The 15583-nt window shown below is 41.6% G+C and overlaps 1 protein-coding gene across 1 annotated transcript in view; it reads left to right on the top strand.

Annotated features, from left to right (window-relative positions):
* The first annotated feature begins 1004 nt into the window (after positions 1–1004).
* The window catches only part of LOC104956643 (uncharacterized), a 19034-nt gene continuing 4455 nt past the window's right edge, over positions 1005–15583 (top strand). Inside the window, exons 1-2 of the mRNA XM_010784199.1 lie at positions 1005–1781; positions 15177–15550. Coding sequence (XP_010782501.1) covers positions 1367–1781; positions 15177–15550 — 789 coding nt within the window. The 5' untranslated portion in view covers positions 1005–1366. The remainder of the gene's footprint in view (positions 1782–15176; positions 15551–15583) is intronic.

Below are 15583 nucleotides of genomic sequence, written 5' to 3'. Positions count from 1 at the left end.
TGACACTAGTGGGTCAGTGATGGTTCACTGAGGGCAGGATATAACCTTCTTATTATACATCCATGGAAATAACTGGTCCAGTGAAGTACATTAAGAAATCAGTTCCATCACAACTTTTATTTAGCAGATATAAATCCATGAATACAGCATCTCTTCATGGATGGTTGGGATACATTCTGGTCTGATCCTAAGGCATTCTGGCTTGGATAAAGTGTGAGCCAAAAAAGAGTTATCTATTATTCACAATGAATTAGTTTTAATGTGTTACATTTTCGCAAGGATTATAAAAACTATCAAATAATTGTCAACTAGCTATGTATACATTATAAAGACTTATAAAGTAGCCTAAGCAGACTTGCTGCTACTGAATGACTTTTTATCAATATATTAATAATGACAGTTAGATGTATTTTTGACATTAGCATAAGAAGCAGCCTTTTTAAAAGCACATTTGAATTTTATAGGCCATGATTTAGAATGAGGAGGCCAGTAATTACTTAACTGGTTTACACGGACACTCGGATGCTCAGTGATGCATCAGATAGGCACGTGCAACTTCTTAATAATTTGCATCTAGTATGGGTCTATGAACAATACCCATCAGTCGGTTTCTTGTTAAAATGCACCGTAAATATTAAGATGTGTGTGATTTACGAGAGGCTGTGCTGCATCCGTGTTGAATCCATTAAGCTTTTTCCCTAATTGTTCACCATAATAAAGCTTTTTTAACAACAGGCGCAATGACCCATAGTTTTTGCCATCATCATAATAACCTAATTGGGCAGTATCTCTAATGTGAGACATTGTTTGTGCACTGTAAAAACATTTATACTCTCATAACAGTGCGTGCACCCTCCCTTCGCTCTGTCCCTCTTGACTTGGTGACAGACCTAAAAGCCTTTTGTTGCAATCTTAGCCAATGGAGACGGATTACGACACCGGGCAGCTGAGATATATAAAGAGCCCCTTTTTGACCGCACTTGCACATTTTTCAGTGACACTTCTGAACATACACACCTCCATGGACTAAATTGTACAGAAGACCCCAAAACAAGAATTATACAACACGTGAGCGGGCTATGCATTTAACAAGCAGATAATTTGTTCACTTTCAATCAAGACAGCCTGCACCGAGACACACTGGGACGTACTTTTTTCTTTTTTTAAATTGATTGCAAAATCTTATTTATCGCAAAAACTTCGGGGTGATTGTATTGGATTAGATGCATGCCACTGATACCCTGCCTGTTGTAGGATAAGGCAAAGAGCGGCGCACATCCGAGAGAGGGGATATAACGGGATAAAGCGATTGAATAGACAAAAAAAGAAAGAAAAAAGTTGCATTGCCTGGTGTCCACGCATCGTCATGCCGAGGTACAACTTCATGCTGTGCTTGATGGTGCTCATCTCCCTGGGACAGTCGGGGAGCGATGAGCCCAATCTGCTGCTGCCTTCGGCCAGCGAGACGCCCACGGATGCCGGGCTGTCCCTGCTGGACGAGGACGCCGGTTCTCACGAGTGTTCCGCCTGTGTTTGGAGGGAGCAAAGCAAAGTGCTGAGACTGGAGACCATCAAGTCCCAGATCCTGAGCAAGCTGCGGCTGAAGCACGCGCCCAACATCAGCCGGGAGGTGGTCAATCAGCTGCTGCCCAAGGCGCCTCCGCTCCAGCAGCTGCTGGACCATCACGACTTCCAGGGAGACGCTTCGTCCCAGGATGAGTTTATGGAGGAGGATGAGTACCACGCGACTACGGAGTCCGTGATCACCATGGCCTCTGAGCGTGAGTAATAGTTTACAACCCAACAATATTGTCTCCAAATGCGTCATGCGCGTAATTGTGGAGAAGTTAGGCTCAAGTGACTCAGGCCTGCTGCGTGGACAGTGGAGCTGCTGGTGCTCATTCAAGTCATTGACCTACCCTACTTGTCTTTTTTGAGATTGGGGCTCTATACGTTCCCAAATCAGAATGATGACATTAGACTAAAAACTGTGGTCAGCTGCTGAGGGCTGTCAAAATAGGGATTTCACGTGAAGCTGATAAATCAATAATCAGCAGCATATATGATGAACTTTTGTTTTCATGGTGATGATGGAGTCCTGTTGGAGCAGCAGTCTAATATGAAGCTTCTCAGTCCACCTGCTGTCATGTTCAAACTTTCCCTCTTTCGGATGATGTGTTTGTGAGTAAACGCATGACAGAGCCGTGTGAATGTCAAGTGCATTAATGATTAATGGTAATGCAGCATTTGGCTAGCAGTTGCATCACTTTATCCTTTATGTCTTTATTTTGCATAAAGGCCCTAAATTCTGGAGTTATGATCACGTCGTGAGGCCCTCTGATTATTGCCCCTCTAACTATTTGCTCGCCCTCTTATAGTTCCCCATAAATCCACTGATAAACCGCAGGCAGGCCCCTTGGAGACATTTTATAAAATTACTGTTGAACCCTGGCAGCTGTGCTCTATCGGTCTTTTATAGGAGGCTCTACCGGTTTCCCTGCTGTTCATCGCAGTGAGAAAAAGTGTGTCCAAAAAGCTGCTATTGTTCCCCTCATGCAGCGGCCCCCCTCGGCCGCACTTGCCTTTTAAATGCGAAGTTTATGGGCGCAGCTCGGTTTTTTTTTTTTCACCACGGGTACACAAAGACAGAGAATCACTTAGGGTCGAGGGGAGTGTGTGACCTTTCCCTTGCGAATCGTGGGGTTCAGCCACATTAAAACACGTAATATATTCTGCAAAATGCGGATAAAACACACTCCTAATAATCAGTTTTTTTCTCTCAGAGTGAACAAAGATACGCCTGTGTGCAGGAGCCTTCGTCCTTATGTGCTGTTTGACATTATTAAATGCTCATTATTCTAGATATATATCTATACATCTACATCTATCTGTACATCTATACATATCTATACATCTATATCTCTGTTTATCTGTACATATCTACCTACACATCTATATATCTATCAATATGTTGACAGTCCCACCTATCGTTCTGATAACAGCAAATCAACCTTCACTTGACATGTAACAACTGCCAGCTCTTAATGTCATCTGAAACAAATCTCATTTGCTACCACTCTTTATCTTAACTTTTCACTTTTAGTTTTGAAATACCACTTGCAAACATCTCTGTTCACCCTATTATTGTTTTCTCTGAGAGTTGTGTCTTCTTCCTGTAAACAATGCAGTTCATTCACTTTAATGGAGAATGGTGCACAGCTACATCTAACAGGTGAATTGAAGAGTCCTCGTAAAGCATTTGACATGTCATTTGTCAACCGTTTTCTTTACCTATAGGCTATTTTTGTGATATTTGAACTAAAGAATGTGTTAGTGCTTCAAGCTCTAATGCTGATCCTCATCTATATCTCCCTCTGTTCCTATTTTCATTACTTGCTGAAAAACACATAAATGTTATGCATGCTGACAATTGAGATAATGTATAATTTCTTATCGCTCTGATTTGCAGATTAACCCTACATAGAGTTATTCCGTCTCCACCTGTGCAGATACAATGAAACTGCATGCTTAACACACTTAATCTGCATATTACAAGATACATCTAACATCTCCTAAATGTGAATTATGCTCTTTGCTTCCCACACTCACACACAACACACCATGCAAAGTGATATGACACCATCTCAAGCCAGAAAAAGGCATTATGCATGACGCTGGCTAATTGCATATTTTCTAACGGCCTCATGCAGAGCCAGTGGAGCTAATGTCTGACATTACCGCTGTATCTGTCATGTTACAGCACTTCCTGTTCTGTATTGTTTGCCTCATCTCTTCACGTCAGCTGCAGTTTTATCATCTGCTCCTTCTCTCCATCTCTCTCTCATTGCCACCCCTCCCTCCCTCCCTCTACCCCCCCACCTTCCTCTCTGTTAGCCCGCTCTCTCCTTCCTCTTCTTTTCCTCCGGTACTCATGGAAGAGTTGAGAGAATGAGTGCATCTCTTTTCGCCTGTGGCGCCTTAGTGATCCCACAGGATTAAAAGTGCCTTTTCTGTCTCTCTGATAGAAGGAGGACTTCAAACACTATTCCCTGCGCACCTCGAACCCAATCACCCTTTTCACGGTGGTGCACACTGCCTTTGATGGGCCATGTGGGTTCACACAGTACATACTGAACTGGACCTGTGCCAGAGTTGCTTCTTAGTATTCACTCAAGGTACGTGGGTGTCGCAGTGGGGGTTGAGAGGGTCCATGCTTCCTGGTCTCTAATTACTATGACATTTCATGGAAAAGTACAGCTATTTATATCATAGTGCAGCACTAAAACATCTCCCTCCATATGGTGTTGTGTAGGTAACCGCACCGCTCGCTGTACATACAAAACGAGTCAGTTTGGAGCAGTTCAACAGGGTTATTCTCCAGCGCAGCATCGTGAATGAGTGATGATTTTTATTAACACATGTTATTACATTTACATATGAGTCGTTTGTTTTACGTTGATTTGTGTGTGTTATTGTGCGTGCATATGTGTGTTCAGTTTTGCCTGAGGTGGGGTGACAATCTGACCCCAGTAGTCTCTCATTTGTCACCTGTCCACATTAAGCCCTTCCTCTCCCAACAGTGACCTTCTCCTTTTATTCTCCCTGTCTCTGTATGCATGTGGTGATGCTGATAAACTGACACCCACTATTCAACTGTTCTATTTAATACTAATAAGCAGGACAAATATGTTAAGAAAATACTTCTCATGGGTATGACTTAGTTTGGGTTGTCTTGGAAAAGCTTTATTTATTTTTGTATCATGTCTTCCCTTGAGAAAACGTATATGTGTGCTGTGACATAATGAGTAATGTTGAAACTGCCCAGTAAGAGAGAATCCAGCTGAGAGCAGCAGGCCCTCTGAGCCTTATTCCACGTTTACATTTATACATTGCATTGTGTGCAAAGCATATGAAATCAGTAATGATCTGCAAGAAACACTTCACCCTTTTTAAAGGGTTGAAAAAGCATTTTTAGATATAAAGAAGATCACGTGTGAAACATTTCTAATGACCAATCAGCTAATCTTCCTTTAAGCAATAACTTTATAACAAAATGTGTTATCTTTCCTTCATGATTTTATGTACACCAACATTAGGAGGGCTGTACTTGTTTCATTATGTAATCCTGTTGAGAAGAGGCTCTTTCAGCTTGAGCATAGGCTTAGACAACTCTTGAGTTGAAAAACGAACATCTACATGTAAAGGTACGAATGTACACATTTCCACATGTGCACACTTGTGAAGACACATGAGGATGCTCTCCCTCTCTCACATACACACTCTCACACACACACTCCAGAGAAAAGTTCTCCTATTGACAAAAAGGGTCACAGAGTTCACAGCTATGTGATATATTGGAAGAGGAGACTATTAACCTCATCGGGTCTCTTTCTTTGGCAGCAAAGACGAACCGGTAGTAACTTGAACACTTATCCCCCACCACACACTCACACACACACACACACACACACACACACACACACACACACACACACACACACACACACACACACACACACTCATCCTCTAACCACTCCCACAAAAAAACAAGTCTTTTATAGTGTTGACCCTATAAAAGGGTCATTTCCTGAAGGTGCAGGAACCATAAAAATTAAGAGGGAGAGCGCTAAAAGGACAGACCAGCAGAAGCCGGACTGTCTTCAACTCACTGGCCAGTGTTTGCTAGAAGTTGATGACTATGTGAGGTTTTTATAGATTTATTTATTCCGTTGAGGTCTCAGTTTGACGATAACACCTGTTCTCCCTGTGTAGTTGCTGCCATCAGTTGAGGAAAAGTAAACTTTGTGTTGAATTGTTTGGACACTTGGGGGCACGAAAGATTTGTTTAAAAGAAGTAAAATCTTAAGAAAAAAAGGTCTGTAGAAATTGCACAACATACTGTCAACTTTATGGCTAATAAAATTTCAAAGGGACCAAAGTCTATTAATACGGGGACAAAATGTCCCCAGGACCTCAGGAATCTCACTCCTTCCCCTATTCCCACGCTCCTGTGTACCAGGCCCTGCAGCCGGTCTTCTCTCCTGCCATTTTAAAGTATGTTGCTGAAGAATTGTATGCGTGCCTAACCAAAATACAACCCTGAGAAGTTGAGATACTGGATGAAAGAGTGCACTGATGTCACTTTGGAGGCATGGCTTTGCATGAATATCTTCAGTTTTCTTATGTAAAAATAATATCTGCCTTCGCTGCCTGTGAGCTACTCGTTGCTTCTTTAAAGGACTTCAGAGAGAGATGGAGTTGGGTGCACCACGGCTCACACAGCGGGTATGAATGGGGGGGGAGGGAGTCCGCAGGGAGCAAGAAGCATCCCAGTCCCATCCTAAAGGGACAGAAATCATGCAAGGGTTTTATAGGTACAATTAAAAAGACCTGAAACAGATGTTACGTTTCACTAATAAAGGAAATAATTACTTCACACCAGTAATTAAGCCCTGTGTAGGGACATGAATGATTAGGAGGAGGGGAGTGAAAAGATAAAATGGAGATCATTGAGGGGATTATTGTTGATGGATGCGCCAAGGCTCTGTGTGGTCGTGTGCGAGGAGCTGCTGAGGATCAGTTTATGAAAGAGTCCATTAACTCTAAGAGGCGTTTAAGCAAAGGAAATGCTGCATTGGCATAATGCTTGATCCCTCGAGGGAGCCACTGTGTCGGATAGAAGCACAATTAACGATGGATTACCTCTTGATTACCTACATGAAAATGTAATTAGCCTCTTTGCTGTGGCAAGGGAGAGCAGCTTCTCGCTGTATTTATCACCTGTGATTGTGTTTCTGCTGCCATACTCGCATCACCCCAGGAAGTTCATTATGGAAAATGCACAGTCGAAGTGATTTCTTTAGGGACAGGAGCCAAGTTTGATTTACATGCTGTACAACGCGGCTCATTAAGGGAACGATATGTTCACTTTGCCTAGGAAATCTCAAGGAAGCAGTATAGAAGAGAAAGCTTCCTACGGGGAGGGTTGGTCACACTTCTGTTGTCTGTTGGCCCAGATCGGTCGTTTTGGAATACTTCAGGGATTGTGCTAAAATAGAAAGACGTCCAGGAAGAAATATGGCACTTTTTTTGCAATTAAAGTGATGAAAAAAATCCTAATAGTCCACGTGTGTGTATTCATGTAAGAACAAAATAATACACAAACGTTGGAGTTTGAGATTACTTTTGATTAAGAAACAGTAAATGCATTTATACTGATTAGTCCCCCCACTCCATAGTTAGGTGCATGTTTATGATTTCCTTTGCTGAATTCGAGGAATCGTTTTTCAAGTGAGCATGCTAGTTGCTCAGTAGTTCCTTTAAACACCAATCATAAAAGAGGCGTGAAGACATTCATTACAGACACTCATTAATTGAAAGTAGGAAAATAGTGTCATGGTTGAAGGTGAGCAAATTGATATCAAATTGCTTTAAGAGGTGGACTTTATTGTCTTACATATTCTGGTAGTTACTTCCAGCTACATGGAGCATGGACATTTAATAAAAGACTACACCTGTTTAAAATGAACACTACTCACTAGAGAGAAACATGATCTCAAATTCGGACTTCAGTCCTTTTGAACTACAACAAAGTGATTCTACACTAAGTCATGTGTGGCATGTGATATTGTAAGAGGATTTTAGATATGCAGTTTTCTGTTTCAAACAGTGAGCAGAATATCATCAGTCTTCCATTTTCAAATTCTGCCAAACGTTTTTTAGCAAAACTACTGAGATAAACAAACAAAGTGCAGAACCGGGTTTGTTTCTATATTGTTGTTGTTTTGTATTCTATGAATGTTGTTGAAGGGCTTTTGTGTTGGGTTAGCTGTGCTAGTTACTTCAAGCAATAGTTCATATGTAAGTACTAGTAAGAGACCCAAAATTGTGAGAAAACCTGTTGTGGGCATGCAGATTTCCTTGGTAACAACATGCCTTGTTTCTATCGCATGAAATGGTAAATGCAATGCTCTTATGTGATGATCAACACCATTGCATTTTCTATTAACAGTACCATGGTTATTTAAAGGCAGGTTGTGCAGATTTTGTGTCTCGCCAGTGACTTTTCTCTCTGACCAATCAGTGGTCTGCAGTATTTTAACTCCTTCTTTTAGTATAAGCTCACCTCACTTGGATCCTCGACCAAGGGTAAAATGTTTGCTAGTTGAAAACCAATGCAGTGGACACGCGTCATTAGTTACAGCACAGCATCTTCATGACCAGCAATAGGGGCAGGTTTTGTCTTTGATTTGATTAAATGTAATTGTGAAAAGATATATTGCACATAACCTTATTCTGTGACATATTTAGTGTGTTTTTAGTTTCTATCCTCTGAATGGCTGAAGTGTTTCCCGCCTCTAAAGTGTTTACTCCCCTCCTTCCGTTTCCCATCAGTCACCTCTACGTCCCCGCGGAAGCCCTCGCCTCAGGCTGCAGTTGTTTCTGAAACAATAATCTCTCAAGGGTCACTGCCAAATTGAAAGCCATACACACTTGGGTATAGTTACACAACCTTAAGTCACCGCACATTTCAGTTGGAGTCCAAGGCTAAGAAATACGTTTTGAACAACACATTGTAGTTTGCAGTACGTTTTGGTCAACAAATTATCCCTGTTGACTAAAAGATTAAACCCGTTAAACGCAATATAATCTTTTTTGAAGATAATTTCGACTTCAGGGCTTCATCATACCACAATCAGCTTCTTTTACTTTGAATGATATACTAATATGTGCTAATTTCAGTTTTATTTGTGCCTTATTAGTAAAAATACTTTCTCTGTGCTTATAAATATATGACATTGATAAACTGCAATGCATGGTGTGCATTATAGTTTGTACTTTATACTTTAAAAACAGTAGCAAAAAACTCATAATCTGAAGCCTGTCATCAGTCTAAAGCAGCTGTAATAAAAACACATTAACAGTCTTTAGATATCTGCTAAATACAAAATGTGTAAAAACTAAGTTTGGATTTAACTTTTGGAAACATCCTTGTCCTTGAACGTTAACGTCTTACATGTATGTGTGGATGCACACAAACACAAGCGGTGAGACCCCAGCATGCTTCCTGCTGTCCAGCTGTCCATCTTATCGCAGTTCACTGCACGCTCAATCTTTTCATACTCCGTCCCCATACAACGCCCGCAGACGTCCCCCTCATAATACTAACACAGACAACCTCAGCACCAAAAACAATAAGTCTGTATGCAAAAGATGGTCAGTTTGGAGCAATGTGTATGTGTTTTATGTGTAGTTGTGTGCTTATGTGAAGTTGAATGATGTGTGTGTGTGTGTGTGTGTGTGTGTGTGTGTGTGTGTGTGTGTGTGTGTGTGTGTGTGTGTGTGTGTGTGTGTGTGTGTGTGTGTGTGTGTGTGTGTGTGTGTGTGTTTGTGTGTGTGTGTGTGTGTGTGTGTGTGTGCGTGTGCGTGTGTGTGTGTGAGTTCACTGAGCTAGAACAGGGAGCATTAGGAGGTGTCTTTTGTTGCTCCTNACCTAAAAATTTCAAATTAAAAGATAGATAACAGATTATGAATACAACTGAAAGTAAATCCTTCATACTACAGATGACAGTCATGCAAAAGAGGTACAAACACTAACCAGCTTACGAGGTTAAAGATAAACACCAACCGTGGATGATCTATCCTGGCCGACCGCTCGCAGGTGACTATTTTGACACTCAACACACACAAACCTAATCCGGGTTGTCAATTGAGTTTGTATAAGGTAAAAACAACAACAGGTCGAAGCACCCGCAAGTTTCGGCCAGATTGAAAAGAAGAAAAATAAGTCGACCATTCTAGGTTTTAGAAAGAGAAATGTACTCCGCTAGTCCCACGTAGGACTTCCGAGGGTCTAAGCGATAACTAGGTCCTTCACTAAAACAGACTCAAGATTTTCGTCTCTCTATCTTTTCAATTCACAAATAAAAATAAATAAAAGTTGTTCCAATGTGTGGACTTAGATATGTCGTATTGATAAAAATAAATAAATATACATATAAAGTTCGAATATAACAAACTAGTAAGGTTATGTTCCAAATACATTATGTTGCTCACTTTGTAACAAACTATTTTACATTTACACTCTTTATTTTACTGTCTTACATTATACACTTTATCCAGGATAAAAGCCACATAGCTGCACCTGCAAGGTGAATACAGCTGGTAAAAGAAAAAGCGTTTGAATGCGTACATTAAAAGGTTTATGATATCACTGCCCCGTCTAAGACACGATCTGACTTTAATTACATTTTTCTCGAGTGTTTCGTCAACTTAATGTGTTGCTTAAAATAATACTTCTGCATACAGTACGTGACACTACGAGTGTTGCACGGCCAGATGCCGCGGACTGTACTTAATGTTACTCTGATCCGGTTACTTATGTTGTAGCAGATATGTAAGTAAGCTTTCTTAACGCTAATGTTATAATAGTCCAATTGCTCTGAAGATGGGAGGTCATATTCTATTAATGTTCACGTTCACACAGTCGGTGATTTTTGCCGGCCGTCTTTCCTGCAACGGCAGCTTTTCTGTATTTCCTTTCTCCTGTAATATGACTTGATCGCTTTAAACTCCGCACACTGAGCTCTGATTGGTCAGCAGGCGGTGCTTTCACTGAGTTGAGCTCTTAGCCTGCAACCTAACCTGCTCCGGGGCAGGTTAGCCGCACAGCATAAGTTACCATTGAGATCTAGCCTGCTAAAAAGAGAACCAGCTTCGTAGGACCGGAAACCCCGAGTTTTCCCTGAAGTTAGCCGGCTAAGCGAAAATCCTGCTTCGTAGTATACCCCCAGATGTGTGCGTGTGTGCCTCTCAGTGTGTGTGTGTGTGTGTGTGTGTGTGTGTGTGTGTGTGTGTGTGTGTGTGTGTGTGTGTGTGTGTGTGTGTGTGTGTGTGTGTGTGTGTGTGTGTGTGTGCGTGTGTGTGTGTGTGTGTGTGTGTGTGTGTGTGTGTGTGTGTGTGTGTGTGTGTGTGTGTGCGTGTGCGTGTGTGTGTGTGAGTTCACTGAGCTAGAACAGGGAGCATTAGGAGGTGTCTTTTGTTGCTCCTGGGGGGCTACTGTGCTCAGTCCTAATAGGAGTCTTGTGCCTGCCGTTGTCTCAAGGGAGGGCTTCTGAATGAGGGGGTCTAACTTCACACACACACCCCCTCCTCTCTATCCCCAGCTCGAGCCAGGCCTCCCCCACCACCCTCTCCCGTCCCTTGGGACTGACCGAGAGACAAAGAGGGAGTGGGGCTGGGGTGGGATGGGATGTTTGAGGGGGTGCACTGTGGCCCCTGTCTTATTAGAAGGGTCGTGAACGTGTCACGATGATTAATATGCCGAGGTGCGTGGGGATACCCTAGAGTCACATTTATTCAACATGAGGGCTCCCAAACACACACTCACCACAAAATATCACATTTGCATTTCCCATTAGGAAAAAAATATATATGCAAATCAAACTCCTATCTAGGTTTATACCATTTTGCATTGTCCTTTTGGACATTAACAATATATGACCATTTCTTTCCCCACCTCATTTTAGCCACAGATTTTCACCTGATGGCACATGTTACATACTATGTACACAACATGCACACCGCCACCTTTCAAGAGTTTGCATGAGGAAGTGAACTCAAAAATACGTTTTTAATGAGAAAGGTGTAATTTTCTTTTTAATTCAGAAACATTTTGAGATGAAACAAGGTTTATTTATAAAGTCCTGCCAAACTGACACCATTCATTGTGAAATAATTTACTTTTGTGCCTCACATTTAACAAAGAAAATTCTGTAATTTAGATTTCTTAAACTTTCTTTCTTGTATTTCTTGAGTATTTTATCATGTTATGTTTACTTTTTCTCTTCCTTGGTAATCAAAGATAGAACCATTTGACTAGAGTCTACCATGTAATACTGCCAACATAACATACAGCCCCCTCACTTGTAACATGTGTTAACTATTCAGTGAATAACTGCATCTTAACTCTTCCTCTCCATCTGTTTTTTAACTGTTTAACTGGCTCAACATTACTGCATTTGATTATTGAAAGCATTTAAGTTTGAAACAGGCTACGGTCATATTAAAACGGGCAGATGGCATGCTGAATAAACCCTTATATGCTATATGTTTCCCCATAACATGCATGTATAGGAGGCTCGGGGCTCACTATGGGACACAGGTACCCAGGGAGCCCACCAGATGTTTGATAGGCTCACCTGCAGGCCTGCTGCGCGCTGGCAGTAAAATTAATGCGCTGCATATGCAGCAATTATACCACAGGGAAATAAGCTGCTGTAATAATGAAGTAGACTGGAAACATGAGAAAGAAAAGCAAACAACCCTGTTTCCTTTGGAAAAACACAGCCTGCGTCCATACTTCACCTAACTTGTCTTTTGCTTTTAAAATAAAATAAGTTGTATTACTGTATAGGGACATCTGTCCCTCTGCATCTCCAGTTTGGCTAAGGAGAGAGGTGTCGTTGCTCCAGTAGGTGGTGCTGAATGCAAAATCAGAATTCATGTCCTGACTGCAAGACTGAAATCAGTTATGCACTGAAGGATAACTGAGCAAATGTTTCAGGAAATTAGCCATAAAAACAGTCCTGCAGTTGCAGTAAAAATATGAGCTCTCTAAGCAATATTGTGTTATGGCTGCAGGAGATGAGGTATTTCAGGTAGAAGCTTTAAATGTCCCACTGGTTTCTGATCTTTACAAGCTAGCTCTGCTCGTGTTGCAGAAGTGGAACGCTCTGCCAAGATGTGGGTGTAATTAAGCTGCAGGCATTCATCCTACATGGTTTGCCTCTTACTTGTAACTTACAGGATCTATAAAGGCCCAAATTGATTCCACCTATCAATGCAGTCATTGTTTAACATGACGTAGCTCATATGTTGTGCATGTGTGTTTAATAACCCAGGTCCTAACTGGATCACGGTGTATGGGCCGGGCTTCTCAGATTACTCCTTAAGAAAAGGCCTCTGCTTGTGAAGCTAAACCCTTTCAGCTCTGCTGTGTTTAGTGGTTTGTTTCTTTTATCCTCCTGGAAGCCCAACAAAAGCAGTACAAACTGTTTGCAAAGGAAGAGCTGGTGTGTGTCAGTCCCCATCTGCAGCGATTAAAAACAACAAAAAGTAGTAAACACCAAACAAACTGCAGAATGATTCATTCCCAGTTTTGTGCTGATGAGCAAACACAACACCATCCACGTTAATTGCTGTGACCCCAGCAACCCACCAAAAGGAACATTGACATATTGTTTGTCCAGCGTGAGACACTGTATAATTTACACTCGCTAATGACTGTCCCTGGAAATACAGGCTGAAGGACCACGTCTGTCTCCGGCTTGGCCCTTATTCAACGCTCGCCCTGGACTCTTCTAATGGATAGTCCATCTGTACCTCGGTGAATTCATATCCCTCAATGCATGACCATAATTCAATTACAACACTTGTTTGGTGTAAAAAAAACAAAAACAAAAAAACAGCCGGTTGCAGTGTTCTCTCTCGGTCAATTGAGGTTTGATAAACAAATCACTATTGGCTGGAGAATCTCTTCCCTAATCAAAACAAAAACAAACTGTTTCTGATTTTGCGTTGATGTATCTTTGGGATTTTGTTTTGTTTCTCTGGTTCGAAAAAAGGCTTTTTACAATTGCCATGGGGTCGACCTTGACCTTCAAACTCAATCTGGCTATTAGGGCTGCCCCTCCCCAGCACCCCTGAGATGTAAAGAGGCTGACGGTTTTGACCCCTGATCCCATTTCTTAACTAGGCTGAGGTGCCAAATAACCTTTTGACCCAGGAAGCATTTGCAGGTTGCCTGAGCAACCTCAGATTTAGCAATGATTGACAGGTCCGAACTGTTTTTTATCTGCTTTTTTCAGGAGGAGAAACAACTACACTCCTCTACAAGATTATTGACAAAAAAAGGTGAAATGTTTATTTTTGCACAAATCTAGATTTGTGATATGTCAAATATGCTCAGAGAAAATGGGCAGATTAGATATTCTATTGTATTCAGTTGGCACATTATTGTGCCAGATAGATGCAGAATACATTTCCCTTCATAAATGAACGCTTTACATGGAAATTAATGTATGAATGCAATGGATGGATGTCATTATATCAGATGGAAGTATATGTAAATGAACCATGAGCAGATTTGACATGTGGTGCAAATCACAGAAACTCCAGAGCCGAGGATCATGACAGGAATAAATCTGCCTATTTTAGGAGAAGGCTAGTGTTCTTTGACATAACCCTTAATCCACACCCCAAATATATTTTCAGCAAGTGCGAGCCATTAAAAAAAGCTCTTGCTAGTTGTGATGTGGGGTAGACCATTTCATTACGATTGACCCGGGGGAATCTAAGGTTACCATCTGGCCACTGGCCACCATTACTGATCCTTTTTTTAATATGCAAATAGAACTGTTCTCCAACTTTGATGTGATCACAAATGTAACTTGACTGAATGGACCAAACAACACCACCGTGTGCTCATCAGATAACTTAGCTAAAATCTGAAGTTAGACATAGTATGGCAATCAAAAAGAAACTGTGAGTTGGGCATGTACGTTTATAATATTTAATACAACTACTTTGAACACTCCATGATTTGTGACTTGGAAATGTACATTGAGTGGGAGTGGATGAAAGAATATATATATGTATATATATATATATATATATATATATATATATATATATATATATAGATAGATAGATTCTTTATTGATCCCAAATTGGGAAATCATTTTGTTACAGCAGCAGTGTATTATGCCTTTGCTCTTCTAAACACAGTGCTTTGGACCCCTCTGACGCACAGTGTGATGAGCATGGATGGATTGGAAAAAGCACAGCCTGCTAAATTCCAAATTCAATCAACAGAAACTCTGGTGAAAACATTGAAGCCTTAATGTTTTTTACAGAAGAGCAAAACTACTTAATACAAATATGTTGGCACACACATTGAAGCAAAATGCATGTTGTGATAAAGTTATTTGTAACATTCTTTTTGGGGGTGTTTGTATGCCTTTGAAAGAAGACATACGAAAGGAATTGAGAAGAGACAGAAATTGGGAATGACGTTATAGAAACAGTTCTCAGTGCTATTTCAATGTTGACGATCTTAATGATATATTATGAAGTATACTGCTTAAAGATGTTTACATGTGTCCTCTTGTCCACAGCGGAGCCCCTGGTGCAGGTGAACGGGAAGCCGAGCTGCTGCTTCTTCAAGTTCAGCCCCAAGCTGATGTTCACCAAGGTGCTGAAGGCCCAGCTGTGGGTCTACCTGCGGCCGCTGCAGCAGACCTCCACCGTCTACCTGCAGATCCTCCGGCTGAAGCCCGTCACGGATCAGGGCAGCCGCCACATCCGCATCCGCTCCCTGAAGATAGAGCTCAACTCCAGGGTCGGCCACTGGCAGAGTATTGACTTTAAGCACGTTCTGCAGAACTGGTTCAAACAGCCCCACACCAACTGGGGAATCGACATCAACGCCTTTGATGAGAGCGGCAATGACCTGGCCGTTACCTCGCTGCGACCCGGGGAGGAGGGGCTGGTAAGCACCATCAGACCTGTCCCAGGGGCAGGA

The sequence above is a fragment of the Notothenia coriiceps genome, unplaced genomic scaffold, assembly GCF_000735185.1.
Source record: "Notothenia coriiceps isolate Sejong01 unplaced genomic scaffold, NC01 NC01_scaffold00000282, whole genome shotgun sequence".
Taxonomy (NCBI): domain Eukaryota; kingdom Metazoa; phylum Chordata; class Actinopteri; order Perciformes; family Nototheniidae; genus Notothenia; species Notothenia coriiceps.
This window is presented reverse-complemented; position numbering and strand designations above follow the sequence as displayed.